This window comes from Equus asinus, chromosome 8 (genome assembly GCF_041296235.1).
Source record: "Equus asinus isolate D_3611 breed Donkey chromosome 8, EquAss-T2T_v2, whole genome shotgun sequence".
Classification (NCBI taxonomy): domain Eukaryota; kingdom Metazoa; phylum Chordata; class Mammalia; order Perissodactyla; family Equidae; genus Equus; species Equus asinus.
The window spans coordinates 82,470,987-82,485,696 of record NC_091797.1 but is presented as its reverse complement, the minus strand read 5'-3'; the positions used below and the strand labels follow the sequence as shown (position 1 = coordinate 82,485,696).

Genomic DNA, 14,710 nt, shown 5'->3' with positions numbered 1-14,710 from the left:
TCTTAGAAATTAGAGTAAGCAAGTCCAGGTCTTTGTCTCAACGGTCATAAGTGAAGCAGTTACAAATCTGCAGAAGAGCCTTCCACGGCCTTGGAGCAGAAGTGTGAGGAGAGCGCTCATGCAGGAAATCCTTTATGTAACATTAAAATCTGCAGAAGAGCCTTCCACGGCCTTGGAGCAGAAGGTCGAGGAGAGTGCTCATGCAGGAAATCCTTTACGTAACACTGCACAACCCTAGTTTTTAAGTCCTGTTTGGGAGCAGAATTCAAAGCAAGGAAAGAGGAACAATTCAGAGCATATATGGACACTATTTCTGGCCAAGCCTGCTGCCACCATGATCCCATATATGCAATAACCACTTCTTTGGATCCCTTTGGAAACAGGTCCAGATTTATTCATGAAAGATTATTATAGAATTAAAAATTCAGAAGCAAACATATCACTAAATGTGTTTCGGTGGCTATGAGCCTCCAGAAGAATTCTCTGCTCTTGACCATCTATTCTAATATAGAACTGAGCAAGAAAGCATTCTTGTCCTTCTAACCTAAAACATCTCTGAGACACTGTCCTTTCCTGTTGAGCAAAAAATAAAAAGTAAAAAGAAATTAACTTTGCAAGAGTAGCACTGATTACCCTGCAAAAAGTATTAAAAAGGTATTGTCTGCCTTTTCAAAAAATGTTTTATTGACGTACAATCTATAGGCAAAAAAAATTCATCAACTTCAAGTGTACAATTTGATGGAAACCGACAAATATACACAGTCCTGTAACCACCACCACAATCAAAATACAAAACATTACCATCCCCACAAAGTTCCCTCACACCCCTTTCAGTCAGTCCCCTTCCCCGGTCCTGCCAACTGCTCACCTGCTTTCTGTCATTATAGTTTGCTTCTTCTAGAAGGACTTAGGTAGTGGAATTACGTAGTACGTACTCTTTTTGCATCTGGGTTCTTTTGACTTAGCACATGCTGTTGCAATCTATGTTGTTGCGTGTGTCGGCAGTTTGTTCATTTTTACTGATGTGCAATGTCTCATTGCATAGATATACAACACTATATTTATTCATTCATCAGCTGATACATATCTGGGTTGCTTCCAGTTTGGAGCTATCATGAATAAAATACTATAAATATTCCAGTACAAGTTTTCATGCAAACATATGTTTTCATTCTCTTGGATAGATACATACGAGTGGGACTGCTGGGTCATTTGGTGAGTTTGTGTTTAATTTCATAACAAACTGCCAAACTGTTTTCCAAAGTGGCTGTACCGTTTGCATTCCCCTCAGCAAGGGACAGGATTACAGACTGCTTCACAGTCTCACCAACACTTGGTAATATCAGCCTTTTTAAGCCATTCTAGCAGGTATGTAATGGTATCTCATAATGGTTTTAATTCACTTCCCCAATGACTATGATGTTCAGCCTCTTTCCATGTGTTCGCTGTCCACTTGTATATCTTCTTTGGTGAAGGTCTAGTCAAACCTTTTGCCATTTTTAACTGCTTGTCTTCTTATATTTGAATTGTAAAAGTTCTTTATATATTCTGGACGCATGTCATGTATCAGACATACATTTTGCAAATATTTTCTGCCAGTCTATGGCTTGCCTTCTCATTTTCTTAATGGAATCTTTTTTTTTTTTATTATTTTTTTTTTTTAAAGATTTTATTTTTTCCTTTTTCTCCCCAAAGCCCCCCGGTACATAGTTGTGTATTCTTCGTTGTGGGTTCCTCTAGTTGTGGCATGTGGGACGCTGCCTCAGCGTGGTCTGACGAGCAGTGCCATGTCCGCGCCCAGGATTCGAACCGACGAAACACTGGGCCGCCTGCAGCGGAGCGCGCAAACTTAACCACTCGGCCACGGGGCCAGCCCCTTAATGGAATCTTTAATGAGCAAAAGTTTTTAATTTTGATGAAGTCTAGCTCATCATTTGTCTTTTATAATATGCATTTTTCGTGGCCTAAGAAATCTTTGCCTAACCCAAGACCACAAAGATTTTCTTCTTTGTTTCCATCCAGAAGTTTTACATTTAGGTCCATGATCCATTTTCAGTTAACTTGTACATGACATGAAGTAAGAATAGAGGCTTATGAGCAAGGAGGAGAAGGCATCTAGATATCCACGTTTCAACGTGATTTGTTGAAAAGATTATCATTTCTTCCCTGAATTACCTTGGCACCTTTGTAGAAAGCCAGTAGGTGGGTCTTTTTCCTGGGCTGCAGCCTGTTCCGTTGATCTATAGGTCTATCCTTACTCACACCAGCATCACACTCTTGACTAGTGTCGTTTCACAGTAAATCTTGAAATCAGGTAGGGAAGTCCTCCAAGTTTGTACTTCTTTTTCAAGATCGTTCTTGACTATTCTTGGCCCCATGCATTTTTTTTAGATTTTTAAATTTTAGAATCAGCTTATCAATTTCTACCCAAAAAAGACTACAGGGATTTTGACTGGGATTAGATTGAATCTCCAGCCCAATCAGGGGAGAGCTGACATCTTCAAAGCATTCAATCTTCCAGTCCATGAACATGATAACTCTCTCCACTTATTTGGGCTTTCCTTAATTTCTCACAGCAATTTTTTATAGTCTTCAGCATATAGGTCTTAGACATATTTCGCTAATTAATCTCCAACTATCTTATATGTTTGATGCAACATGAATTTCCAATTGTTTGCTGCTAACTTGAAGACATACAGTTGATTTTTGCATATTGACCTCATATCCAGTGACACTACTAAAGATATTTATTAGTTCCCAGTAACGTTTTCATTGAGTGCTTAGAATTTTATTCACAGATAATTGATCCATAGACAACCTTGCTTCTTGCTTTCCTATCTGTGTCTTTCATTTCTTTTTCTTGACTTACTGCACTAAGTAGGACCTCCATTACGGTGGTGAATAATAGCGGTGAAAGTGGACATCCCTGCCTTCTCCCCATTTTAAGAGGAAAGCATTGTCTTTTACCATTGAGTATGAAGTCAGCTGTAGGCTTTTCATAGACGCTTTTAAGCAGATGGAGAAAGCTCCCTTCTATGACACTAGCTAAGAGTTTTTATCGTAAATACAAACTCGTTTTTGTCAAATTTTTTTTTCTGTTGCAGTGAGATGAACATATGGTTTTTCTTTTATAGTCTGTTAATAGGATGGATTATATTGACTGATTTTCAAATGTTAAACCAACCTTAAATTCCTGAGACAAATCCTAACTGGTAATGATGCATTACCTTTTTCATGTATGGCAGGATTCAACTTTACAATATTCTGTCAAGGATTTTTACATGTGTGTCCATCAGGAATGTCAATCTGCAGTTTACTTTTTCCATGTACTAGTTATTCTTTTTACTCTGTATGTGGTCTTGGCATCAGAGTAACGCTGGCCTCATCAGTTGACAAGTATTCCTCCTAGTCTATTTTATGCAAGTGTATAGGATTAGGATTATTTCTTCCTTAAATGTTTGGTAGAACTCACCAGCAAAGTCACTGGGCTGGCACTTTTCTTTATGAGAAACTTTTAAAATACAAATTCAACCTCTCTAATGGAAATAGAGCTACTTGTTTTCTAGCTCTTCTTAAGTGAACTTTGGTAGTTTGTGCCTCTCAAAAAATCAATTTATCCATTTCATCTAACTGGATGAATTTACTGGAATAAAGTTGTTCATATATTTCATTATAGTCTTTGTAACATCTGTAAGATATGTAATGATGTCCCCTCTTACACTCCTGTGTTGGTAATTTATTTCTTTTCCGGTTTTTTCCTCAACGATTTTTGTAAAGGAACCAGTTTTCTGTTTCACTGATTTTCCTGTATTGTTTTTCTCTCTTCTATTTCATTGATTTCTGCTCTTAACTTGGTTACTTATTCGTTCCATCTTTTAAAATTTTCTCTTCTTTTTCTAGTTTCTTAAGATGAAAAGTTCTATTGTTGACTTGAGACTCTCTCTTTTCTAATGTAAGCACTTAACGCTGTAAGTTTCCCTCCAAGCACCGCTTTAGCTACATCCCGTACATTCTGATACACTCACGCACCACATAATGACGTTTCAGTTAATGACGGATGGCATACACAACGGTGGTCCCGTAAGATCAGTATCATACAGCCTAGGTGTACAGTAGGCTATACTATCCAGGTTTGTGACACTCTATGATGTGTGCACAAAAAAAATCACCTAACAACTCATTTCTCAGAAGGTATCCCTGTTTTTAAGTGACGTATGACTGTACTGTTTTTCATTTTCATTTAGTTCAAAATAGTTCCTAATTTCTTTTGTGATTTCTTCTTTGACTCATGGATTATTTAGAAGTGTGTTGTTTAATTTCCACATATTTGGAGGTTCTCCCTGCCCCAGCCCTGGAGTCAGCCATTTCTCCAAGCAGGCCTGGCTCCTTTTAGTGGAGAGTGATACTTCCAAGATCTGAGCACTAGGTGTGCTCATTGCTGCCATGCTGTTCCTGCTTCTACACCTTCTCAGCAAACAAAGCTAGGACATACATGAACGTATATGCATATCAACACACATACATCTCTATTTACTTTTCTATCTATGTTGAAAACCAGGAATTCCATGTCAACGCCTCTTCTTCCAGTCCGGCCCCACAGAGTTCAATTCTGGCTATCCCTCTTCCATATGTGCACCTCCCTTCCCCAATAATGAGAAAACTGCCTACCATTATCTTCAGTATACTTACCTACTCAATCTCCTGTATGTAGCCAACCTCCCAAACCCACCAGGCCCACTGCTCCACTCAGACTCCCTCCTCCACCTGTCTCTAACCCCACTGGGCTCCCTTCCTACTGCATTGGCTTGCCTAATGGCGTTTTAACTGAAAAGGCAGGCAGGTACATTTTGCTTTTAAAACAAGACCACATCCCACAAATATATTTATTTCTGCTTTAACACAGCCCTAAGGTTTAGAATGGAATAAATGCTACAACCAAAATTGCAAATATTGAAAATGAAATTAAATTCTGACTTAAAATTCTATTTTCCTCCAAAAAACAAACTCACACTAGGTTTTCATTAGGTATATTTAAGAACTGGAACAATTTATTTCTCTAGTCTCAACCATCTCTCCAAAGCCACCCTGTGCTCTTTACCGCTCCTTTCCATCTTTAACCTCAACTGTAACGAGACAAGACAGCTACTTTGAATTCATGCATCATACTGTGTCCTATTAAAAATCAGTTTTCAGTAAAACCACCTCAATAAACCAAAGGATTAACACCAAATCTTGTATCATAAATTCAATGTAGCACTTTTTTCAGCATGAGAAATCATTTCAAATTATTTTCACTAGTAACTTCAAAAATTCGTAGTTATCCTACAAATTGATCGTCTGCTAGTTTGCCCCCTACAGCAGGAGAACTTCCCTCTCCAGTATTTCTTAAATTTGAGAGCTTGCAGACCTCTAAGAATACATCTGTGGACTCCTCAGTGTGAAAAACAAAGCATTACAAGGCATGTAGGTGACCACTTGGTACCAACAGCCTGTGACTACAAAATGCAAATTCAAAGTCTAAGATCCCACAGCATGGTTGAGTTAAAAAGCTGAAAGACCCAGATTCTTTTTTCTTTAGATCACAACAAAAATATACAGATTTAAAAAATTTCCTAGAGATCTCACGACTCCCATCCAAGATTATATGGGTGGACTCCCATTTGAGGAACACTGCCCTATTGTTTAGTTGTAATGTATACTCAGTCCAAAGCATACGTAAGCGTCACACAAGTATAACTTCAAACTCCTCTCACTAAAGAATAAAAAAACCTTTTAAAAAGCAGTTTTATTCAGCAACTTCCTCCATCACATAAACATAGTCTCCGTCTTGTCTATGAAACAAAATCTAACACCCTAGACCATGCTAGGTGGCTGTCAACTAAGTTCAACGCACAAGGAAATGCCTCCTCAACACCAAAGAGCCACCAGGTCAGCACTCTGCATTTCAAATTCTAATTTCGTTCTGAATATCTTTAAAATGTGAGCATTCCTACTGTTAAGAAAATTATTTAAATTTATAAATGTATCCCGTCTTTTAAAAGGAGACATATGGTATTTTTTGGCTTTTGTCAGAAAGTTGTTTCATTTTGTTTTGCTCGCTGAGTGTCTGAATGAGACTCCTAGACCTGACGGTAGGCAAAGGCTTCAGGCGAGAACTGGTTATTGAAACTTTTAAGAGAAAAATGACCAGAAAAGAAAGGCTTTGAAAAAGCCCCCAAATTCTCCACAATTCACAGCCAGTTGTCCTAGCCATCTCCCAGGCAACGTTTTAGTATGTTAATAATCCACTTCTAAAACTCTGATTTTGATCAGGGGAGGGGAGGAGACTGTATATTACGTTCAAAGCTTATGTCATTAGATTCTAATGTCACCAACATACAAACGAGACATTAGCAAAGTTACTGAAGAACTGATTTCTTATTAAACACAAAATTATAAAGGAGACTTTAGAAGCACCAAGGCTCCAGAGCCATCTAACTCAAACATGGTCCTACTGTTTACTGCTCCAAAGAAGCTTGGAGAGACACGCTCCCGTCCATTGTCGGTGTGTCAGTAAATGAGAAATCAGCGGTACTTCGGCCCAGGGTAGGCGAGTCCCGGACAATGGAGCATGTGTGTGTTCAGACAATTGCACTGCGAGTGCTGCACAAGTGGATAAGCCACTTTGCCTTGCTTGATGGCACCACGTGAAAACAACTGTTGGCTGTCGCACCTAGGTTTCCACATGCTAACAGGCGCAGGGTCGTGTCTCTCCTCTCTCCACTTACGGAGACAAATAAGAACTTCTTTGCACCCAAGAAGTGTGTAATCTCATTTCTCACCAAAGAGTGAGTTTTCAAGACAAACTCTGCAAACAGGGAGCGGGTTTTGAGTACACTGCCATTCCCTAATGCTGTGGCTCGAGGCCAAAGGCAGGCAAGCATGGAGCAGATGGAGTCCTGGCAAGGTCTCCGCTGTCCCTGCATTAGCAGCATCTGCTCATTACTCAGAACCTTCGCCTGCTTTATCTAATGCTCCAGGAAAAGCATTTTGATTTGATTCATTTCGGTACGGTAACGTGCAACACAATTAGTGGTAAAATCAAACTGGAGGACGGCCAGTGCTGACAATCGGAAACAAGGCAGAAGAAATATGAGGCCAGGGGGTTGGAATTCAAAAAATCACAACTGTGGATCACCTTGCCAAATCTCAACAGCCCAGGTGGGTGGACAGTGTTCCTACAGGGCAAGGAGGCTAAAAAGGATGTAGGGATGACTTTCTGTCTCCCAAAGCAGTCTGCATTTCCCTCTCTGGATCTGACTCCTTCTGGGGAGATGTGGAGACCATCAGGGGGTCTCAATGGCTACAGAGCTTCCCTTTGGCATAGCCAGGGAACTGAAGTTCATTAACTCATTTTATTCTCTTATTCTTCCCTTCTGTAGGGTGCAGTCACAAATTTTATACAGCAGACCACACAAGGTAAATTTCCTTTTTGCCATGTTGTGCCTAAGAAGTGCCTGTTCTGCTCCTGGAAAGGAGCAATCTAAAAATGTGCGTTTGATTATTTCAATCTGTCTTTGCCCAGAAGTAGCTACTCATGAATATGTTGGTATAAATATCACAGTGTCAATCTGTTAAACTGAAGTGAGACCAAAACCAACGCCACCTGAGGTCTGGGGGAAAAACGAGAAGTTGCTGTTTATCTCAGAAATAGTAACAGCCCCAATCAGGCTGGTAAAACAAGCTCAGAGTGAGAAGGGAGCAAAAAACACAAAAGCTCCTATCGAAGAAATAATCCCAATACCAAAAGGAATTTGAGACAAATCAAAGATTTCAATGTAAATGACGCAGCCATGGAAGCAGCACAGATTCAACTAATGTCAGAGTAGGGGAAATCCCCCTGAGCATGACACGAAACCCAAAAGGACGAACACGATGATGTAAATGTAAACAACTAGACAGTCCAACTGGGACAGAACGCAACATCCGGGGACAGATCCAAATACTAAAAACATTTCGTATCTAAAAACTTACAAAGGCAGCACCTCTAACCAGTGAGGTAGAGATGTGCTTTCCAACAAGAGATGCTGGAAAAAAGATACACAGTCACATGCCATATAAGAACATTTTGGTCAACGACGGACTGCGTATCTGACGGTGATCCCATAAGATCAGAACCATACAGCCTAGGTGTGTAGTAGGCTGCCCACCTAGGTTTGTGTAAATATATTTTATGGCGTTCCCCCAAGGACACAATTGCCTAATGACGCATTTCTCAGAACACACTCCTGTTGTTAAGTGACGTACAACTGGACTCAGGTTTATATCTTATACTATCCAAGGATGAACTCTCTATTGATCAAGATTCAAATACGAAAAATGAACCACAGCAGTAACAAATGAAAAAGAAAGAATTATAAGTAGCAGGTACAAATATGAAAAAAAAACTTCAAACTCTCCAACACTAAGAAATGTAAATTGAAACTACACATAGATACCATTTCTTATCTATCAAATTGACAAATACATCAAAGTTTGAAACATATTTTGCTGATAAAATTGTGAGGAAATGGTCACACCTTCATACCCTGCTGTTAAGAGTGCAAACCAGCATAACGCCATTTGCATTTACCCTCAGCCCAGACATTTTATAGGAAACTATCCTTCCTGCACTCACACGAAATATCACATTTAAGATTTTTCTTTACAACACTGTAATAGCAAAAGATCAGAAAACAACATAACTGTTCCTAAATCAGAGACTGTGTAAATGAACCAAGGTACATGTACACAAAGGAATACTATCCAGGTAGGAAAAAGGAGGGCATTCTCTGTACACTGACATAGACAACCTCTCAAGATGTCATTAAGGGAAATAAGCCAAGGTGTGGAATAATACAAAGTAGTATGCTATTTCTGTTTAAAAAGGGGTGGAGAGAGGCAGCCCACTAGTGTAGTGGTTAAGTTTACACATTCCACTGCGGTGGCCCAGGGTTTGCAGGTTCGGATCCCGGGCACAGACCTATGCACTGCTCATCAAGCCATGCTGTGGTGGCATCCCACATACAAAACAGAGGAAGACTGGCACGGATGTTAGCTCAGGACCAATCTTCCTCACCAAAAAAATAACAATTAAAAATTTTAAAAGTGGGGGTGAGTAAGAACTTGCTTCTTATTCATACTTGCTTGTTTGCAATACAGAAATACTGCAAGGATAGAGAAGAAACTAAAATATATGATTCCATTAGAATGGAGTGGATAAAAATGGGGAGAAGCAAGACTTCTCAATGTATAACTGCTTATATTAGTTTGATCTTACATTGCTAAAAATGTATCTAGTCAAAAACATTACAAAATAAAACCATTCCTTTATGAATTCAAAAATCATGCACTCATATACACACAACTACCATCTAGAAAAATAAACCCTAAACAAAGTCCACTGAAGAATAAATGACAAACAAAAAACACTCGAAATAGTTACGACAAGGGTTACTTCCTTAGCTATTTCTTTTCAACCAGAAAATATAACAACCCAAAGAAAAATGGGGAAAGAACAACGTGCAAAGAAAGAAAAAGAAATAATAACACAACAAAAAGACGTTCATGTATTCTTATACAGAAGGGCAAACAGAAACAGTGAAGTACCATTTCCACCTACCAGACAAGCAGGAGGAAACAGTCACTCTTACACATTTTGGTGAGACTACCAACTAGTGAAACCTTTTTGGAGGGCAATTTGGTAATGTTTATCAAAACATAAAGCATCTGTATCCTCCAACCCAATAATTACTAGTAATTTACCCCATGGATATACTTGCACGAGTCCATCATGGTGTTTGTTCAAGCATACTGCTTACTGCATTGTTTTTAATAACAAAAATAAACAGTGCAAATGTGCATCACTAAGGGCCCTAAAACATAAATTATAATACAGCCACATAATGCAATACTATACAGGCTGAAAAAGAATAAGGTTTCCCTATCAGTGCCAATACGAAAGAGACCAAGATGAGCCACGAGGTGAAAGCAGCGAGGCGCAGAAACACACAGCGTAGGTAGGACCATGCGTCAAATGAGGCCGGCCGGAGGCAAGGGAGCGGGAGGAGCGCTTCAACTTCTTTTTGGATACGTTTTCTTATACATTTCATATTTTTTTGCTCTGTTCGAATTTTAACTATGGAATTTGTTTTAAAACCAAGTATTTAAAATATATTTGGGCAATTAGCTGCTGAAGGAAGTAGTTTCTCTATCCTCTCTCCACGGCTCTCCAATATTTCTGGCAACAACAGGGACGAGGGCAACAGAGACAATTCTAAGCAACAAGGTAAAACCAGCAGCACACCTGCGCATCGCCTCAAGCTCTATTCCCAAATTCACAAAGCCCGAGACGTGAGCTAGCAAGCACACATTCCTCCCGGCGTCTGTGTCCGGTAGCACATGAACAGCACTACCACCACGGCACGGCCTAGGAGACGCAATCACAGACCTGGATTCACGACTGACTAACAACCAGCCTCAAGCAAACCACTTAGCTGACCTCTTGGACCTCAGTTTCCCCATCTGAAGAAAAACGTGTGTGTGTGCACACGCACGTGTGTGCGGCAGGGGGAGGTGATGATATGATTCTGAAACTGTGTGATTCTAACTTAAAAATACGGCAACCTTTGCATAGTTGTTTTTAAAAAAACTCATTGATAATTCAGAAAGTAGCAAACACACTAAGCTGCTCATCTGTTATCCATCCAGCATCTCAAGAAACACATATGAAATATTACATACCACAGACACAGCTTAGCTGAATTTCTAAAGGCTGAAAAAAAAGTAACCCATCAATGGCATCTACTAATGTCAAAGCCAAAGAACAGGTTTCATGTTGTTAAAGTAATAAAATGGAAACATATAAGATTTCAGCCCCATTTTTAAACGGCATATGGATATAAAACTCCCATTAGCTCCTTTACTATACTTTGGTCTCTCTGAGCCAGCCGATAATGTTACAGTGACTCTGAAGACCTGCAACAGTGCCACGACACGGACACTTAACATTCTGCAACAGTCTGTGGTTCAGCTTCTAGGCAAGTGGGGAAACAAGGCTTTTGGAGATTCAAATTTTACAACATAATGGAAGTTAGGGGCATGAGAGGTGAGAGTATAGGATATCATACCCATCGAAATTATTATTCCGACTAGCTATAAACTGTCACATGTTTCATTACTTACGTAAAACTAATTTTAGACTATTCTTTCCTAGTTTTGTATATCCACAGTTGCCCAGAGAGATAACATATTACCCAAAGGTTATCCTGCATGGTAATTAAGTGCCAGGAAAAGGTAGGCACTGACTTTTATCTTTCTATCTCCAAATCTGTCAACAGATTATCTATGTCTATCCCCTTTTCACTGTTCCCTTTGGATTGAGCAGAGACTAAAGGAAAAGTAGGCCAAGTATATTTAATATTTTACACCAAACAAGTTATTTGCTTAAGATGGCTTGGCCAGCCTCGTGTCTGGCACTAAAACCCAGCCCGACAGTTCCAGTAGGAATTAAACATCAGTTTTAATGGGTGCTGTGTTCCAATGCCTACTAATGCATTGAGGGTTATTGGCCAACTTCTTCACATAAAGGCAAGAGTGAGTGTATGTGTGTGAACATTTGTGTGTGCCCACGTGTATGTATGGAGGGATTACGGGGGGAGCCGGCCACAGCTGCTTAATTTTTGTAATGCTTTTTTTTTCCTTAATAGGGAGGAGGGTTGCGGTTACTTACCATCCTCATAAGCCGCTACCGCCAGCGAGCTGTTTATCCTCACAAAGGAGACATATGGCTGCATTCCAGGCTCGTCCTCCTCATACTCCGATTCCAGGAAGGGAGCTATGTAGTCCCAGGTGCGGGTGTCCCACACCCTCACATCCCCTGATGTGTATCTGGAAAAGAAAGAGACACTTGGTTCCAAACGGGGAATGGAGAGCAGGGCCATGGTGGAGAAAATGGGCAGGGCCTTCAAACAACAGAGGAATAAGCCTTGGTCGGTGTGGAAGCACTCCTGCGACACCGTTCAGATGAGTAACATCCACAGGAGAAAATGTCAACTAGACAGCAGAAGGCTGTGAACATGTTTCATGTTCTCACAGCACAACAGTGACAATTCCAAATGAGAACATTTGAATAAAAAATTGGGTATCAAGATCTCCTTGTTTTTCCTTTTACACTATTATAACCAATCTGCTACCTTAAGTTTTCCCAGTAAAGGAATCACTAACAGGAATGTATAGAAGCCACAGTATTTACACACGAATGAGAGAGAGAGAGAAATGCTAAGGACTAATGGTCTTACAGGCACAAGCTTTCTAATGCCTCATCCATGCATCAGATTTGACTGATTAAAGTCCCCAAAGACTAATTGATTTGCTGAAACAATTAAATCTTGCCTTTAGCAGCCAGACAATGCCCCCTTCTCATGAAAAGCTCCTGCCGAAATGCATGACACTCCCTGGTTTTGCCCACTTAGAAAACAGGAGCACTCACTCTCTCTTATTACTACTGCCACTCCAACAAACGATGCTCTCCATCAAAGCCCAGGCAGGGCCAGAACCGCTCAGACATGAGGCCCCTAGGATAATGGAATGGCCAGATGACGAGGGGGTGCACTGCCCGCCATCGAGGTACTTACGCTAAGTTCCTTACATCTGCTACAGAGGGTTGATCCAACACATACAGCAACTGTGGGAGGTGTGTTAGAAATGCCTTAAGAGGCCCCTGACGCACCCACACAGACACAAAGACAGCAGACAATTTTAAGGGGTTCACAGTCTTCCTGAGGCCCAAGCCATTGTTCTTTCAGGGTTTCTTGGATCCCACATTATAATACAAAGTGTAACAAGATAACCGCTGAGATTTAATTGCTGAAATCTATGACATATTTCTGAGGCAGTTATAGATCAATTTCTCATGTGAGATTTCTTAATAAAGAAACTAAGAACACTAATTCAAGAGTGATTCATTTACTAAATGTAGCTGTATTTCCCTCAAATTACTAAATGACAGTAAAGACATAATTACACAATTCAAAGGTCACTCTGTCACACAAATTCCCTAAGTTGGAGGATTCAATTCTCTCCCCACAAGATGACACCGGAGAGTGTGTATGTGGTGTAAAAAGCCAAAGAGGAGATACATGCTTTCTAAAATTGGACTGGCAGCCTCTGTTTGACCACTGATCCTCCAGCAAATAGAAACGCTCACTGCGCGAGTGTCATTAAGCCTGGCGATGCACGAGCAAGGGCGGATATTGATATCACCACAGCCAAAGCACGGCCGCTGGCTCCCAGGCTCTCCAGGCAGCATTCCAGATCACCCTTCTTAACGAGGAGCCTACACAGGAACACACACCCCGCTGCAGCAAAACCAGCAGGCTCACCTTGACACCCCGAAAACAACGTGGGTGTTCCCTGGCGTAAGGCCTCTAGCTTAGCCACAGAGACACTAAACAGAGGTAACATGTCTGCATTTCTAGACTCTGTGTGTGATTAGATTCTTAAGGTTAAATTCCAGGTGAAAGGAAGTAGCCACTTCAGAAAGGAAAGGTGAGGAGAATGGCAACGTCTTTCAGAAATACAGAGAAGGTAAGAGAGAGACAGACAGAAGGAATTTAGCAGATCAGAGAACAAAGAAACTTTGAGAAAAAGAAGTGCACAAAGAAGGAAAATGTATTTCCTCTCCATCAGTCTTGGTCATTCTGTTTTTTATTGCCTGTGGATTGAACCACACCAGGCGTCTTCACGTGGTTCTCTGTGGCGCCCCTTAGGGGCCACAGTGGGGAGCAGAGGGGTACAGAAGAGAGGACTTTAGTGTCCTGAGCTCCAGCCTCCCAAGGCGCCTTTATACAATGAGTTCCAAGGCAAAGCAACAACAAACCAAAACCTGAAAAACTGCTGAAGCACACGACAGTGTGATACAACTACGTGACCTCTCCATTTGAGGGAAGAAGAGCGGGAGGGCAGAGATCGCACAGAGATGAGCATTCTGCTCACATCTAAAAGGTTCCTGACGAGTCTTTTCTCCTATGAACTTGTCTCACTCACACTATGACTCCACGTGTCTAAAATGAAACACATGTTCTCCTCAAAAAGCTGCAGCTCACTGCCAACCTAGCCTGTTGCTCAATTCCTTATTTTTGTCAGCGACAGCATCAGTCCCAGGTCACTGGTGCAAACCCGAAGGGCTCCTCAACCTCTCTGCCCACTACCCACACCGCTAGAGCCACTAGGTCGCCAGGCCTGTCTCTTCTTCTCACTCCCAGGGATGCCACCTGGTCTAAGTCCCTCCACAGCTCACAGCCGCACCATGACAGCCTACTTCAGAGCCTCTGCCACCTCCAGTCAACCCCGCACACGCCAAGCCCTCAAAAAAACTTGACTTCACGAATCGTTCTCCCCTATCCTCCACTAGACCATGTGCCCTATGATCTCCCGTGACAGCAGCCTGGACTTTTCTCTTGTGGCAATTGTGTGAGGTGATTATCTGACGGTTCATCTCCCCTGAGAACCTACAAGCCTCTAAGGTCATGGGCTAGGTCCTGCTCACAGCTATGAATCCAACGACTAGAACAGTCAGACCACAATAGCACTTGATACTTCGGAAGCACCCCGTAAATACTTAGGCCTTAACACCTTACTGAGTGAAGTTTTAACCACCAGGCCTAGCACTGAAAACCCCCCTCCTCCAAAA

The 14,710-nt window shown here is 41.1% G+C and overlaps 1 protein-coding gene across 1 annotated transcript in view; it reads right to left on the bottom strand.

Moving 5' to 3' along the window:
* The window catches only part of FBXW8 (F-box and WD repeat domain containing 8), a 113,214-nt gene that overhangs the window by 54,632 nt on the left and 43,872 nt on the right, over positions 1 to 14,710 (bottom strand). The window contains exon 5 of the mRNA XM_044776430.2: positions 11,750 to 11,907. Within this exon, the coding sequence (XP_044632365.2) occupies positions 11,750 to 11,907 (158 nt within the window). The remainder of the gene's footprint in view (positions 1 to 11,749; positions 11,908 to 14,710) is intronic.